This window comes from Salvia splendens, chromosome 10 (genome assembly GCF_004379255.2).
Source record: "Salvia splendens isolate huo1 chromosome 10, SspV2, whole genome shotgun sequence".
Lineage (NCBI taxonomy): Eukaryota > Viridiplantae > Streptophyta > Magnoliopsida > Lamiales > Lamiaceae > Salvia > Salvia splendens.
The window spans coordinates 1,104,319-1,119,857 of NC_056041.1; the positions used below are offsets into that span (position 1 = coordinate 1,104,319).

General features: G+C 38.2%; 2 protein-coding genes across 4 annotated transcripts; one reads left to right on the plus strand and one right to left on the minus strand.

The window, feature by feature from the left end:
* Nucleotides 1–1,212: 1,212 nt before the first annotated feature.
* Nucleotides 1,213–8,846, plus strand: LOC121753090 (mitochondrial proton/calcium exchanger protein-like). Of its 3 annotated transcripts, XM_042148256.1 has the most exons (16): nt 1,224–1,442; nt 1,527–1,645; nt 2,260–2,943; nt 3,019–3,331; nt 4,221–4,367; nt 4,524–4,612; nt 4,731–4,823; nt 5,322–5,448; nt 5,763–5,827; nt 5,910–6,084; nt 6,590–6,793; nt 6,888–6,935; nt 7,196–7,339; nt 7,514–7,596; nt 7,812–7,927; nt 8,427–8,846. In XM_042148256.1, exons 3-16 carry the CDS (start codon nt 2,348–2,350, stop codon nt 8,507–8,509), a joined length of 2,283 nt encoding a protein of 760 aa, XP_042004190.1. In that variant the 5' UTR covers nt 1,224–1,442; nt 1,527–1,645; nt 2,260–2,347; the 3' UTR covers nt 8,510–8,846. The 3 variants fall into 3 exon arrangements, with proteins under 3 accessions (XP_042004189.1, XP_042004190.1, XP_042004187.1); XM_042148255.1 differs by lacking the exon at nt 1,527–1,645 and having other exon boundaries at nt 1,213–1,363; XM_042148253.1 differs by lacking the exon at nt 1,527–1,645.
* A 351-nt stretch (nt 8,847–9,197) lies between these two features.
* On the minus strand, nt 9,198–15,063 carry LOC121750351 (leucine-rich repeat receptor protein kinase HPCA1-like). The gene is made up of 19 exons (XM_042144873.1): nt 14,776–15,063; nt 14,192–14,315; nt 14,012–14,083; nt 13,865–13,939; nt 13,718–13,789; nt 13,472–13,639; nt 13,307–13,381; nt 13,163–13,234; nt 12,994–13,062; nt 12,859–12,927; nt 12,717–12,791; nt 12,556–12,627; nt 12,351–12,482; nt 11,813–12,273; nt 11,589–11,738; nt 11,379–11,518; nt 10,977–11,196; nt 10,008–10,243; nt 9,198–9,820 (listed from the first exon to the last, which is right to left on the minus strand). The coding sequence occupies exons 1-19, from the start codon at nt 14,864–14,866 to the stop codon at nt 9,296–9,298; spliced, it is 2,898 nt and encodes a 965-aa protein (XP_042000807.1). The 5' UTR covers nt 14,867–15,063; the 3' UTR covers nt 9,198–9,295.
* Nucleotides 15,064–15,539: the final 476 nt, after the last annotated feature.

A 15,539-nucleotide genomic window follows, 5' to 3' on the forward strand; every position in this document is an offset into this window, starting at 1 on the left:
GTGTTTTGAACTATTTGGATTGAAGATTAATGTTCACACTGATTACTTATTGTTGGATTATTGAAGATAGTGAATGCATTATAGTTACTCCATAGTAGTAGTTCATAGCGGCCCAGGCCTAACTTTGAGAAGAGAAATTTTCTTTTCAAACGAGGCCCAGTTTAATGTTCTTCGTGATTTTAGATATTTATTCATTTCATATTGACTAGAGGAATGTTCTTCGGATCCAATTTCGATGAGGTTGCATCAAGTTAATCATGACTTTTTTTATCAAGATACTGTATAAAAAAATAGTGAGTTAAGTCGTGAGAGAATAATGTGAATGAGTAAAGACATAATAAAATTTGAGATTGAATAAAACGGATATTAAAAATGAAGTAAAATAAAAAAATAAAAATAAATGATTTTTGAAAAAAAAAAAAAACTAACTCATTTAATAGTAAACAGTAAAAAAAAATGCGGTTTATTAATGTAGGAGCTGAGCTTTTTTTATGCCATTGTATCGTGCATGCGCACGAAAGGATATTTTTCAATTAGATTTTAAAGACTAAAGCCCTTTTTTGTCCTAAACATATGACGCTTTTATGATTTTGATCAAAGATATTATCTTTTGAATTATTTAGTCCCTCACAAATAAAAACACGTCACATTTGATCCGAATTGGATGAAATTATTAAAATTTAACAGTCAACAAATCTTAATTGAATTTTGACCAGATTAAGAGTTAATAATTATGTTTTATTAATGTCTAATATCTAATTAACCAAAAACTAAAAATAAAAAATTTTACGTTAAAAATTTTTGACAAAAATAAAATAATTATTAACTCTTATTCCGGTCAAAATTAAATTAAGATTCGTTGACTGTTAAATTTAAACAGTTCCATCCAATTCGGACCAAATGTGACCCGTTTTTATTTGTGAGGACAAATAATTCAAAAGATAATGTTTTTGACCAAAATCATAAAAAACACCATATATTTAGGACAAAAGGGGCCTTTAGTCGACTTTAAAATACAAATTTAGATATGATTTTTATTTATCCTATTAAAAATCGATGTTTTAAAATATTTTAATAACACCATTGTTATTATTTTGTTTACAGTAAACTCAACTTCAATTGTTAAAAAAAATCATGATTTTGTTAGAATTTTATAGATTAAAAAAGAAAAACATAAATTAAACAGTAATACATTTGACTTTTCTTATAGGAGTAGCAGAGCAGAGGTACAACACCGGAAGCGCGCATTCTGTTGGTTGTACGCTGATCCGCCGCAGCTGACAACTCCATACCCCAGTCATGCTCTAAGCTCATTCGAGCTTCTATATCGCTCCTAATCACTACCGAAATTCTGATTGAAAAGGTTGAGAGAATCGAAGAGGACTATCGATTTTCGTTCGCTCTTTTTTTTGGTCGATTGTCTCGTTAGCGTGCATTGCGTGGTAGGGATTTATCGTTGAATTTTTCTCGAATATTCCAGTTTCCATTTCTATTTTCAGATTACTGACGGATTATTCGCGTCCTAGTGTCGCGCAAATGTTTTCATTTTGTTTATCGCGTTTTCTGGAATACTACGAGGCATTTTTGTTGGATTGATCATCGTCATTCATCTTCGTTGAGCTTGAATTGTTGCAAATATGTGATGGTATGCATTGATGATAGCGTAGAAAGGAAATTGAATTGTATTGTTTGTTTGTCGTTTTACGAGCCTTTTCCAAATGCGAACTAGTTGTCTTTTTTTTTGTCTGGAGCTGGAAAATAGGAAGAATTAGGAATTGAACTCTATATTCGATTGCAATTGATTCAGAAAATACTGATTTATGTATCATCTTTACTTGATTGGTCGTAACTGTGTTATCAATTCTCTATTCGACATGAGTTCATATTTGAGACAGAATTTTGGAGTAACTCTGAATGAAGCAATCAGGTGACTGTATAATTTACTGAAACGTATATCCTTGAATTGGTCAAAATCTGTAAACAGCCGAAGGTTTTAGAATTTGGACTGTTCGTGAAAGACATCGTATTGTCTATGAAGATTGAAGAGCATGGCTATAGGCATATTTGTCGTGTTAACAACTTGGAACACATCTTCACACGTCGTCTCCAATGCATGTTGAATTTGTTGTAATAAGATTGAATTTGAATTATGTTTAGTGCGCATGACAGAGAATTGATAGGGGTGTATGCTTTTATATAGAAGCTCTTTAACATTGTACATAAATGTGTTTTTTTACTGATTTTATCCATGATATGCAGTTGAGACTGACGATCGTGAAACTTCCAGCTACAGAATTATTGGAATGTGCTTGGATATGCACTGGTAGTTAATATTAACATTTTGTGCATGATGGCTTCAAGAGTAATATTGCAAAAGAAAAAGTGTCTGCTTGACTCTGTCAAGCGGCCACATTATTTAGCTCAAAGGTTCGTCTGTAATGACCATGGGAGGTTGTTGGACGCTCCTGATTCACAGCGTGGGAGCTGGCCTGTGATTCTTTCTCATTCAGATAACAGTGAGAATGAGGATTCTCATTCTCTCACCAGACAAATGGCACAGCGAACTCTGCCAAAAAAGTATACTGGCCATTATTTTTCCAAAGTTCCAAGTTTTCACCGGGAGATTGGAGTACCTGGGGAAGTTAGCCCTTTGGGATTTAGGTGGACAATAGAGTACTCACGTCATCTTTCAACTGCTCCAGCTGGTAAGCCTGAATTAGAAGGTGGTGATAATATAAAAGAATCTGTTAAGGCGAAAAAAGAACCTTCACCAGAAGAATGTGATCAGGCAGTTGAAGGTTTAAGCTCCGTGAAAGCCAAAGCTAAAGCTAAAGAGAAGCAGTTGCAAGATTCTTCGAAGGGTGTGAAATTTATACTTAAAAAGGTGCAGGCTATTCTTTTGGGAATTGGTCCAGCTTTGAGAGCTATTGCTTCAATGAGCCGGTAATTTTGATTCATTTTTTCTTGTTGTCTAGTAAAATTTATCTTGATTGTCTCTTACATTACCTCTTGATATAGGGAAGACTGGGCAAATAAGTTGCGGCATTGGAAGGACGAGTTTAAATCTACAATGCAGCATTACTGGTTGGGAACGAAGCTACTATGGGTTGATGTTAGGATAAGCTTAAGGCTATTGTTAAAACTTGCTAGTGGGAAGACTTTGTCCAGGAGGGAGAGGCAACAACTCACACGAACAACTGCAGACATTTTCAGGCTAGTTCCTTTTGCTGTCTTCATTCTAGTTCCATTCATGGAGTTCTTGCTGCCTGTGTTCCTGAAACTGTTTCCAAACATGCTACCATCAACCTTCCAGGACAAGATGAAAGAACAGGTAAAGTAGTACTCCCTCCGTTCCATGTTAATTGAGTCATTTTTCTATTTTTGGCAAAAAGTAACCCTCTCCCTTACTTTATTCTCTCTACATCTCTCTTTATTCACTATACACTTTACACATTATTCTTAATCTCCGTGCCGAAAAGAAGCGCCTCTATTAACAAGGAACAAAGGGAGTACTTGTCTAAGTAGAACTGATCAACCTTTCCCTCCTTTATTGTTTAACCTTTTGGTGAGTTAGTATCTTTCAATTGGTTTAAGATACTGTCTGTCAGTCTGTCCCTGGCTTACACTTATTTGATAATAAAAGAATATTTAACAGGGGAATCTCCAGGTTTTCTGTACACTGCTTTTTTATAAAAAAATTGATACCCAGGCAAACTTCTCAGTTGTCAATTTTCTTATAACTATGTCCAAACGGGAGTGTGCTATTTCGGTTTTGTTTGATTCATCCATAAATATATGGGGGTTCGTCAAATCAAATAGTTCCATACCAAAGTTGGCTGGGAGCTACACAATTTTTTTTATTTCAATGGTAGTAATGCTATGATAATGAGCAAGGAGGTGTGAAAATGCTTTATTGAGCCTTCATTTTTATGCATAGTGTGTTTTCCTTACAGAATTTATAGACTGATGATCTTTATGGGAAATCTTATTGGTTCTCGAAATTATTTACTACTTAAATTTGTCTGCTTATACCATCTCTTTTTGTTTGGGAATTACTTTAGGTTCGGGCGTGCATTAATTTATTCTGCCTTCAGAGTGTAGTGTATCTTATTTCCAAACTTAGAATTACTTTAGGTTCAGGCGTGCTTTAATTTATTCTGCCTTCAGAATGTTTATTTCCAAACTTACAAGTGTGTATCATTGAAATCTTCATATGACAGGAGGCCCTGAAAAAGAGGCTCAATGCAAGGATAGAATATGCTAAGTTTCTTCAAGAGACTGTTAAAGAAATGGCTAAGGAAGTTCAGAGCTCAAGAAGTGGAGATATAAAGAAAACAGCAGAGGATCTTGATGATTTTATGAGCAAGGTAAGAAGCCAATATGCATTTTATTCTTAAACTGGAATATTAAAAAGTCTTCCCAAACAAGGAAAAACAACTGCTTATTATAGGGTAGCTTTCTTTTAACTTTTTTTTACCAATGTATGATTTAAGTGTAATATCCTCACAATTTATTTTGGTCAGGTGAGGAAAGGAGCTCCTGTTACTAATGAAGAAATTTTGGGTTTTGCCAAGTTGTTTAATGATGAGTTTACCCTGGATAACATCAGCAGGTAATTACTGATTAACTCGCACAGTTCAGTGTGATTTTCTCTTCCTTATAACCTGAGGCATTATTTGGTGTGGACAATGCTTTGATGATAAAGTTCCTTCTGATCCTCATGGATGCAGGCCACGGATAATGACTATGTGCAAATATATGGGAATTAGTACTTATGGTACTGATGCATATCTACGGTATATGCTCCGAGACAGGCTTCGGAAGTAAGTTACTTTATTATAGCTTCAATATTTTTATTGTACATTAGCGTCTTTAAATTGATAATAATTCGTACTCCATTTTTTTCTGCTTGAGGCAATTTTTACTTTCACCTTTTTCTGCTTGAAGCAATTTTTTCTTGCTTGAAGCAATTTTTAATTTTATGAGCTTCCATGAATTTTATTTTATGTAATACAGTATAACTTATAAAGTTCCTTTTAACCTCATGGATGTTGCTTATTTATTATAATACTCAAAACAATTGTATACACACCATGGAATTCAAACTATTGTGTTTTTGTTGTATATTTTAGTGTTTTATAAAATTTGCTTTTAAGTGTCAGCTGTAAAACAGTTATTAAGGAAATATCTTGGAATTTATTCTAGAGCAGCTTATTTGCTTCTGATGGAATTACATGATTCTAATAAAAAAGCATGATACAATGGTATAGAGTTTATATATAGATTATTTACTTTAAAGCTATCTGGTTTTCTCATTGCAGGATAAAGACTGATGATAAAATGATCCAAGCTGAGGGCATAGAGTCTCTTTCAGAGGAGGAGCTCCGCCAAGCATGTCGAGAACGTGGGTTGCTTGGACTTCTCTCAGTTGAAGAAATGAGAAAACAGGTTGCTTATTGTTTCTTAAACTCTTGCTATAAGAATATGTTCCATAGAACTTTATATTGTTTCTTCCAAACAAGCACAAAAACTACCATGCTCTTATCTATTTTTATTTGGAATCTTTCTTTATCTTTAATCATGTGGAACCTCAGGTTTTTTCTTTGAAATCATGCTCAATATGCTGTTTTACACATGCTCGCATGAGTTTTCCTCCTTTATTAGTATTTAATTTAATTGGGATAAACCCCAATGAAATGGTATCCTGGACCTGCAGACTGGAACTTGGAATTTATAATTTTTATTTATTTATTTCTCTGCAGCTTCAAGATTGGCTGGACTTATCTCTCAATCATTCAGTACCATCTTCTTTACTAATTCTGTCTAGGTAACCTAAATTTCTACTGCCTATATGGCCTTATAAATTCCACCACTGGTAAACTTTCTTATATTTTGGCACTCCGGTACAGAGCATTCAGTGTCTCTGGTAAAGTTAGGCCAGAGGAAGCTGTCCAAGCCACACTCTCATCTCTGCCTGATGAGGTGGTGGACACTGTCGGTATTACATCTTTGCCATCTGAAGACTCTGTCGCAGAAAGGAGGAGGAAGTTAGAGTTCTTAGAAATGCAAGAAGAATTAATCAAGGTAGCATCTAAGTTATTAGTTTTGCAGCTCTCATTTGTAGTTAAAGAAGAATAATGTGTCATGTTGTCAATGTCTGGTTGGCACAGCTGGCATGTGACTGAATACTGCCCAGGTCTATCTTTTGCTCGTATAATGATGATTAGGCCATCTATGAAAATCTATTCACTATGTTAATATTACATCTATTGTTACAATCATGCAAAAGCCAGTGTTTTTCTTACACAATGATCTGTCATGTGGTAGATTTAGATTTATTATATGTCATATATTTCACTAACGCTCCTAACTTCCTTGGAACTACCCTTTAGTAGGCATGTAGTGGTAAACTATAGCAAACAGATATTGATAATTCGTCTAATAAGTTGCCCTACTCCCATTTCTCAACATCCGATGTTAATTATACATATTCCTCATATTTACCATGTTTTAGTTCAATCATGCAGACTATTTCACTAGAATGTGCTTCATTGGTTGTTGGTTACTAATGTGAAGTTCTTTATTACAGGAGGAGGAAGAGAGAGAAGAGAAAGAGGAGGAGGAGCAGGGCAGGTTGAAGGAATCTGTCAAAGAGCAGAAGGATGTGGCCTTGGAAGAGATGGTAGATGCCACTGCTAAAGAAGTACAAGAACGTGATAAAGCAAAATCTTTAGATAAGGATGAACAACTTAGTGAGCTCAGTCGTGCATTGGCTGTATTAGCATCTGCATCGGTATGTGCCATTTTTCTTTCAGTGAGGGCCTGATGCTATGGTCGGTTCACATAGCAGATTGCCATAAATGAATGACTTGCTTTGCTTTTGTCAGTCTGTGACCAGGGAGCGTGAAGAGTTCTTAAGCCTTGTCCAGAAAGAGGTAAATATTGATATTTGCTAATAATTTCTTGAAACGGCTAATCTGTTATAAATTGCAAATACTTATTCACTTTATATATGACATTCTGTGTAAGGGTACTCTTCAATTCCATATGTTCCTTCTTTACTGCTTTAATCTTCATCTTTATTATCTCCATTTCCTGATCCTCATTTTCTTTTGTTTATGTCAAGTTAAACCCATTTTTTTATTTTTAATTCTCAAATCTTTCAATTTATCACTCATTTATGTGTGATCTTCAGGTGGAGCTGTACAATCACATTGTGGAAGAAGGCACTGATGGAGAAGCAGCCGCTAAAAAAGCATATATAGAAGCTAGAGAGGAAATTGATCATGATGCTGAGAAAGAAGCTGGCGATAAAGTAGCTTCAGCACTCATAAACAGGGTAAGAATAACTTTTGTGGATTTTTGTTGTTATACTTTATGACTCCCTCCTTTGATAGTTATTGGACCTGTGCATTGGACGTTACTATGTTTTTTCCATCCCTTAAGGATAGCTGGGTGTTTGTGTGGATCTAAAAGTTTTCTCACATATTTGTTGGTACCTTCTGCTGTGTAGGTTGATGCTATGCTCCAAAAGCTTGAAAAGGAGATTGATGATGTAGATGCCAAAATTGGCGATAGGTGGCGGTTGCTTGATAGGTATTTTACCATGGTGGTTAAAGTTACAGAGGATCATTATAAAGCATTTTCCTCATTTTGCTGTTACAATGAGTACAAAATATCTTCTGAAAAATATGTTGCTTTATTATTTGTATTGTCTTCGAACGGACCATATGTGAAAAATCATTCTGTGACATAATACTATCTGGTGAAGCTAATTTTTTGCTGTTTATATTATTTTAATGAATGGCTAGGGATTATGATGGCAAAGTGACTCCAGAGGAGGTTGCATCTGCTGCCACATACCTCAAAGCTACCTTAGATAAGGAGGGAATTCAAGAATTTATCAGCAAATTGTCGAAGGATCGAGGTCAGTTGTGTTACTTATCTTCCCCAATCGGCCCCCACCTTATTCCTCCCCTTGAAAAGAATATTTTAAAATTTGCCGAAGATGCTTGATTCTTTTGTGGAGACGTAAGGATCTAGTATGACTGCGCATAAGAGCTCAAAGCTACTACACTTGATATAGTGTATTATTCTGGAAATAATCAAAATCCTGCTTCTACATCCGAACTTTGATGGTATTTTTTACTTGGGGTAGATCCAAGAAAAAGCCAAAAAGGTTCCCAAATGTTTACAGTTTTGGGAGAAACGCACAGCGCTCTTGAGTTTCTCCAAAATTGTAAGCATAAAAGTAGTTTCCCATTTTGGGGATCTTTTTCTTGGATCGTCCCCCGAAATAGATAAAATCCGGACTTTAATCCTCCTAGTGCTTTTTTTCCCTCACATTTTGTTTGGTATGGCACGGGGTCAATTTGGGGTGATCTTTCCTGCTTGATTTGATAATTATGCTTTTGTTCTTGACACAGATGGGAAAATTCTCGTTGAAGATATTGTCAAGCTAGCCAAGCGATCCGAAGACGATGAAAATGCCGAAGATGGAAAACCATAAAGCAAAATCTCTGGTAAACAGCAAATAATCTTGTGGTTCTATCAGATTTAATGAACTGCCACAGTTTTAGTGACAGTAGGCTGATGTCGAAACTTGAAGGCGGTTCTTTTATATCTTCTCCGTCCATATAGAGGAAACTGTTACGCTCAAGATTGCGCGATAAACGGTAGCATGGTTTTAGACAACTGATGTCTCTATAGGTTACAAAGTTGAAGCATGATTTCTGTCTATGCGTCAATTCATTTTGTAATTTTTTTTGTATATGATTTGTGGTGTATGTCTCTGAGAAGTAACTATCAGTTAATAAGAAGGATAAGTGACATCCTAGATTTCTTTATATCTGCTCTTTTTCATGTTAATGCTTTTCAAAATTTTCGGAACTGTAACCTGTGGTTAGTCGTCGGTTTTCTCCCAAAAACGGGGAAAATATAGATTATCGGAAAAAACAGCTAAAAACTGTGAAAATCAACGGTTTTGAGCAGAAACCAGAACTGTCATTACTTTTTTGTTTTGTCGGGTTAGACACTGTTCCATCTCTCGGAACCGAAACCAGCGGTTCCAAAATTGGTTGCAATCCGAGTTGGTTGCATACAGCCCTACTCTCCCAACCAGAAGAAGGAAAAAAAAGCTTTATTGATCAGAGAAAAGATTACAGAATTCCCGAACATAGGATTCTGATTTTCCACAGTATTTCAATAGGTATATCAATAGACCACAAGATAAATGAAATTTATAGTACAACGTATCTATTTTCAGTTCCATTAAAGCAGACAAAAAATTAACACTTTACTTTGGCTCTACTACTGAAACAAGTGCATACCTATTATCAAACCCAAAAGATTCACTCTCCGCCCCACTCTTCATCGCCAGAGAGTCATCGTATGGATGTTGGCGTACGCCGTTGCCGTGTCCGAACTCTGTGAGTGATGAGGAGGTTGAGGACGACCCGGATGTCGAGCTCGTGTTCACGCCTTCGGCCTGCAGCAGAGCTTCGAGGGTCTTCACGATCTCGCTCGTTGAGGGACGATCCGCAGCAGCTTCTTCCACGCATTGCATTGCCAGCTCGAGGAACCTATGGAACCCAATGAGTTGATCTTGGCTGTTCTTTATTGCAGGGTCGATTTTATCGTTGAGTCCGTAGTGTGCCTCGTCGTTCTTGTCCATCGCGATCCTCACCTCCCGCACGATGTACTTGCCCTTCTCTATCGGCTGACGGCTGGTTATGAGCTCGAGCATCACAACTCCAAGGCTGTAGACGTCGCTCTTCTCAGTTAGCTGTTGGGTCATGTAGTATTCGGGGTCCAAGTATCCCTACAAAGGAATAAAGTTAGTAGTCGGGATGGACTTTGAAATTTATCTTTTTGGTTTGAACGTTTTGTACGGTATTGAAAAAATCTCCTTTTGCATTGAGAAGACTCACTCTATCGGTATATCCAAATATAGAAGAAAAAAAACTGATCTTAATATGCAAAAATTAAACGTCTTATTTTGTACTCACCAGAGTGCCTTTCACTTGAGTAGAAACATGGCCTTTTGAAACGTCGCAAACCAGTTTAGACAGTCCGAAATCGGCAACCTTAGCTGTCAGATTCTCATCTAGCAAGATGTTTGTCGACTTCACATCGCGATGAATGATAGGAGGATGCGCCAGTTCATGCAAGTAAGCCAATCCTCTAGCTGAACCCAATGCAACCCTTATTCTCCTCATCCAGTCTAATTGGATCCCACTCTTTCCTGCACGTTATAGCAAATTTTCGTGTTACATCACTTATAGTACTATATCAAGTCGTGTCTCATAGTACTACATACTACAAGACTGATTAATGTGATAGTATTGTAGCAAGTGTTCAAACATATGGCCGGGAATATGGGGTGCTCGAGCCCCCTCAAACTATATTCCTGCGTCTCTGTGATATATCTGTAGGAAAAACATGTGGGAAATTAGAAAGGACTCAAAACCTTTCCTTTTCCTAAGTCTTTTGGCTTTTCAACCTCCAAGTGTTTATGAGGTGCCTTAAACCCGAGACCTCTCGTGTGGCCACTCCTAGCCTATAAATAGGCTTGTTTTGAGAGATGGAAGACACACAACACAACCTACAATCATTCTCTCTTCTCTCATAGCTCAAACACTCTAGTTCGCATCTTAGGAGCATCGCATTGCTCGGTTCTCGCCTCCAATTCAAGTTCGCCGGAGCCTACGAGTTTGAGGTGCTTCAACTCGATAGGAGGAAAGTCGTTTCATCTTTGGGGACATTACGCCAATCCGTGAGCACTAGCCGGGGCGTATTTCGTCTTGCGGAGAGAGGGATACCTCGACTCGACTTGAAGAATACTATAGTTTGCATCTCTTTACTTTCGTTGTAATTTATATTATTATATTTACCTTCCAGTTTTGTTCTTTTGTAATAGCAAGAGTTTTCCCGTGTAAAGGCTACAATATTTCCAACAATATCTTGCATTTTGCTACCTGATAAACTTTCACGGAGCGTTCCATTAGCCATGAACTCATATACCAGCATCTGCTCTCCTTGATCGAAGCAGAATCCGACAAGGCCAACGAGGTTCTTGTGATGAACTCGCGACAGCAACTCGATTTCTGTCTTGAATTCTGTCCCCCCTTGCATGGATCCTCGCTCGGATCTCTTCACTGCAACTACCACTCCATCACTCAGAACTCCTTTGTACACCTGTAGAGAATATTCAAGAAGATATGAGGCCAAATAAATCCAGCCCAGTCCAGGCCTATATGATCCACTGGGCCAGGCCGGGCCAGCTAAAGTTCAGTAGTGTGAAGGCCCAGCCCGGCCCCATACAGGCCACCGGCCTCTACTGTTTACTGGTGTATAGTGATTTGACAAGATGAGTTTACCTTGCCATAGCCTCCAGAGCCTATCTGGTTGCTATCTGAGAAGTTGTTGGTGCACTTCTTGACCTCTTCGTAGGAGAACCACCGCGCTCCTTTCAGTTGTGGCGCCCCTCCCGTATCCCTCCCACCGGTTGTCCAAGAGGCTGAACATGAAAATGAGTTTGAGAAAGTAACATAGAATATGTGAAATGCAAATTGTGGAAATTTATTTACCAAATGGATTGGACATAGACATGGCCTGCTCGGCTCGCCTTTTCTGGCGAACTGCGTACACAGCCAATGCAGCGAGCATGAGGACCAGAACCGCGCTTCCTGTCACTATCCCCGCTATGGAGCCGGTGGTGAGAACTCTCCTCCCCCCATCTGAAATGCAGCCATAAACCCTGTTTATAACTAAACACTTTTTTTTAACTAAAACTAATTTTCATTGTTTTTACCATCAAAGATGTATTCAGATGGTCTGAAGTAGTACAGTCCAAGCTCAGACGGCGCTTTGTATGTTCGTCTCCCGAGAGCAGACGCGACTGTCCTGATCTCTGATCTGCTGAAGTACTTTTCGTCACTAGGGAATAGCTGAAGCTGCATCTGAAGATTATTCTCATTGTTCAAAGAGAGGTTCTGCAAAGAGACTGATAGGCCTAGGCTCACTGTGAGGCTCGTTTCCAAGGAACGGAACAGTGTGGCGTTTGATAAGTCCAGGGAAGAGGGCGCTACGAAGTACAGGATCCCTGCATACGGATACGAACATGTGCAGCTTTCTGGGTTGAGTTTGAGGTGATCTGAGTCGCATTTTTCCATGCCACATAGTGTGAGGCTGGTCGAGTATGGCTTCGCCTCTTGCTGGAGTTGACAGTAGATTTGGTTGGGATTGTTGGCGCAGACGGGGTTCCCAAACAGCCTGTTTTGCATGAGAAAGAAACGGTTGCAATGAGCGATGTTAAGATGAAATAAGCATCAAAAGGTGTGTGGCCTTACATGAGTGTTTTGGTGAATTCAGTCCCGAGTTCTAGCTGAACTATGCCGTTGTTTTGGAGATCAACGAGCTGAAGCTTGTCGCCTATGTTGGTGCTGAGGTTTAGTTCTATGAATGCATTGTTCTTCATGAACCTGTTGATGAGAAAATGTTTGTTGAAATAATTTTTTTGTTTCATTGTTTCAAGAAAATCTGTTTTGGACTTACACTTGCTGTATTTGAGGTAGGCTGAAGATTTCTTGAGGCACTGCTCCATTGAAGGATCCTTGTTCAATCACTCTAAGAAATTAAACCATTTTTATTAAATCAGATTTGATATTGATCTTGATTTTATTAAATGCTTCTGTTTTTGTGTGAAAAATACTCACAAAGTAGCCACTGACTGCAAAGTGGAGAACCATGCTGAAGATCCTGTTAGATCAAAAGTGTTGTTGCTCAAGTCCCTGAGAAAACCACAAGTTATGGGAATTTCTTTGAGAGATCATAGGATAAGTCGAGTGCGATTCTTACAGATAAGTGAGGAAGTTCATTCCAGTTAGATCTGGTAATGGACCAGACAACTGATTGTTTGCCAAATGCCTGCATATATCCATAATCAATGACAGAAAAAATTGGATGTGAATTTTGGGAGAGAGAAATGTTCACATGTTAATGAGATTAGTGAGGTTGTTGAGGCTTGGGACAGATTTAGTGAGGCGATTGCGATCAAGACGTCTGAAAAAGTTCAAGAAACATCATAGTCAAGTGGTTTGTGCAAGAAAAGTAGAAACTGATGCAAGAAATTATGTGATCAGAAGACGGTGTTTCTACTCACAGAACTTCGAGTGTCTGAACACTTGCTAATGAAGTCGGAATCGTTCCTGAAAGTTGATTCCCATCCAAGAGTCTGCCAAATTTTGAAACCAACAAAAAAATCAAGAAAAAGATGTAAAGTTTAGGACATGAGTTAATTACTTACAAGTGGATCAACGACATGTCTGGACCGAAGAGTTGCTCTGGGATCGAACCAGAAAGCTGATTGTTGCTGAAATGGCTGCAGCAGATGTAATGACATTATAAGCTTGAAAGGTAAGAATGACTCAAAATGCAGCTAGTTTGGATTTTGGAAGGTTCTAGAACTCACAAGTGCCTTGCGTTTTTGAGCTGATTGAGGCCTGGGGTTGGACTAATGCTTGTTGCGAATGGGATCTGTCCTGTGAGACGATTGTCTGACAGATCGAGCCAAGTTAGCTTCGCGAGTTGGCCTAGAGAAGGCGGTATTTCTCCGTTCAAGTTGTTGAAATTCAGTGCACTTCCAATGAAAGAGAGAAAATCAGACATTGTATTTGATGCATGAGAAAACTACTCGAAAAGAATCTTGATTTCTTACAGAAAAGTTAGCTCGGGAAGACTTCCTAGTTCGCTCGGGATGCTGCCCACGAAGCTGCATCCTGAAAGCATCCTGCAGAGATATGCATATATTTGAAGAACTGATCAAATCAAGAATCAAGATTTGTGTGTGTGTTTTTTGTCTTACAAAATAGCCAACTTCTTCAGATTTCCGAGCTGTGGAGAGATGGTGCCGGTTAGGCCAAGGTTGTTCGACAGATCTCTGCGAAAAGCAGCTCCGGATATTCAAGACAGATCCATAAAATTTTTAGCAGATGCAAGAAAAGGAACTCACAGTGAGAGCAGTTCATTTAGCTGTCCTATGTCACCACTCATTTTTCCCGTTAGACCCATTGATGATAGTTCTCTGCGTATGAAACACACGTGCACGAGAAGAACATTTTGTAAGCAAGTTATGCCAAGAAATTAGGACAGTGTGAGCAAATCTTGACACATTTTGGGATCAGAGACTCACAGTGAAGTGACCCTTGATGAGTTGTCGCAGACAACGCCGTCCCAGGACATGCACGGATCACCCGAGCCATCCCAGCTTGGCGGAGTGTTGGTCCACTCGTCTTTTAGTGATCTTAGAGCAGCAGCTGCATCAAGAAACACATATTTTAGCTATGATCCCTATGTTTTTGGACATGATGAAAACAACTAGGAACATATTTTCTATTATTAATGATGAACCAGATTATGTTATGAATTAGTTTAGAATCAACAAAAGAACTATGATCCAATATTCTTTGTGAAAATTGAAATCCAAATTTGGCACACACATACACACAGTAGATGTTGTTTGTAAGGAGAGGTTTCCACTATCTTGTGCATTAGTCACCTAATCACACAATCTCTTACACACCACACACACACAAAAAAAAACTTGATGTTGTTTGGAAGGAAATCCTTCACACACACACACACACACACACAAAAACTTGATGTTGTTTAATGAGACATATTTTTCTCTCACACACAAAAACTTGATGTTGTTTTAAGGAGACATCTCTCTTTCTATCTCCCACAGTGGAAATTGTTTGGAAGGATAACTCTTACCATCCTGTGCATTGGTCGCAGCGTACATAACTCCAACATACATAGAGAAAAGCAGCAGACAGCAGAAGAGCAGCCGAGCCGCGGCCGCCATGGCAGCTTCCCTTCCCTTCCCTTCTAAAAACAACAGTTTCAAAACAAATCTGTGATCAATAACACACAGCTACCAAATCTTGAAAACTACATAGTCTACAAACAATCAAACTGTTGGTAATGAAATGCAAGGTTGTTTGGAAAGGCAGTTTGTTTTATTGATCGATGTGTAAACTCGTTTGTTCCGCCTGCCTTGTAAACAAGAAAATCCAGTAGATGACACCCACTCAATTTATTTCATTGCATTAAAATTTGTTTCTTTTTTCGTTTGCGTTTTAAAACTTTTGTGCAAGTGAAGCATCCTTCCGGCAGGGCCTACAAGATACTCCCTCCGTCCCGTGTTACTTGCACTTATTTCCTTTCTAGGCGTCTCAAGTTATTTGCACTCTTTCCATTTTTAGTAAAAATTATCACCTACAGCCGCAATGGTTGACTTTGCTGTACACTCATTCCTTAATCTCCGTGCCGAAAAGCAAACGTGCGAGTAGCACGGGACGGAAAGAGTATTATTTTAGTACTATATGCTCATCAAATGAAATACGCGGTAAAATCACAAAGTTCATTCATATTATGGTCTGTGCCGCACCTTTTGAAATTTGAATTACAAATCATGAAGTTAAAAAAAACGCTACTGTCCCAAGACAACTTTTTTTTGGCACACGTGTAAAATTTTG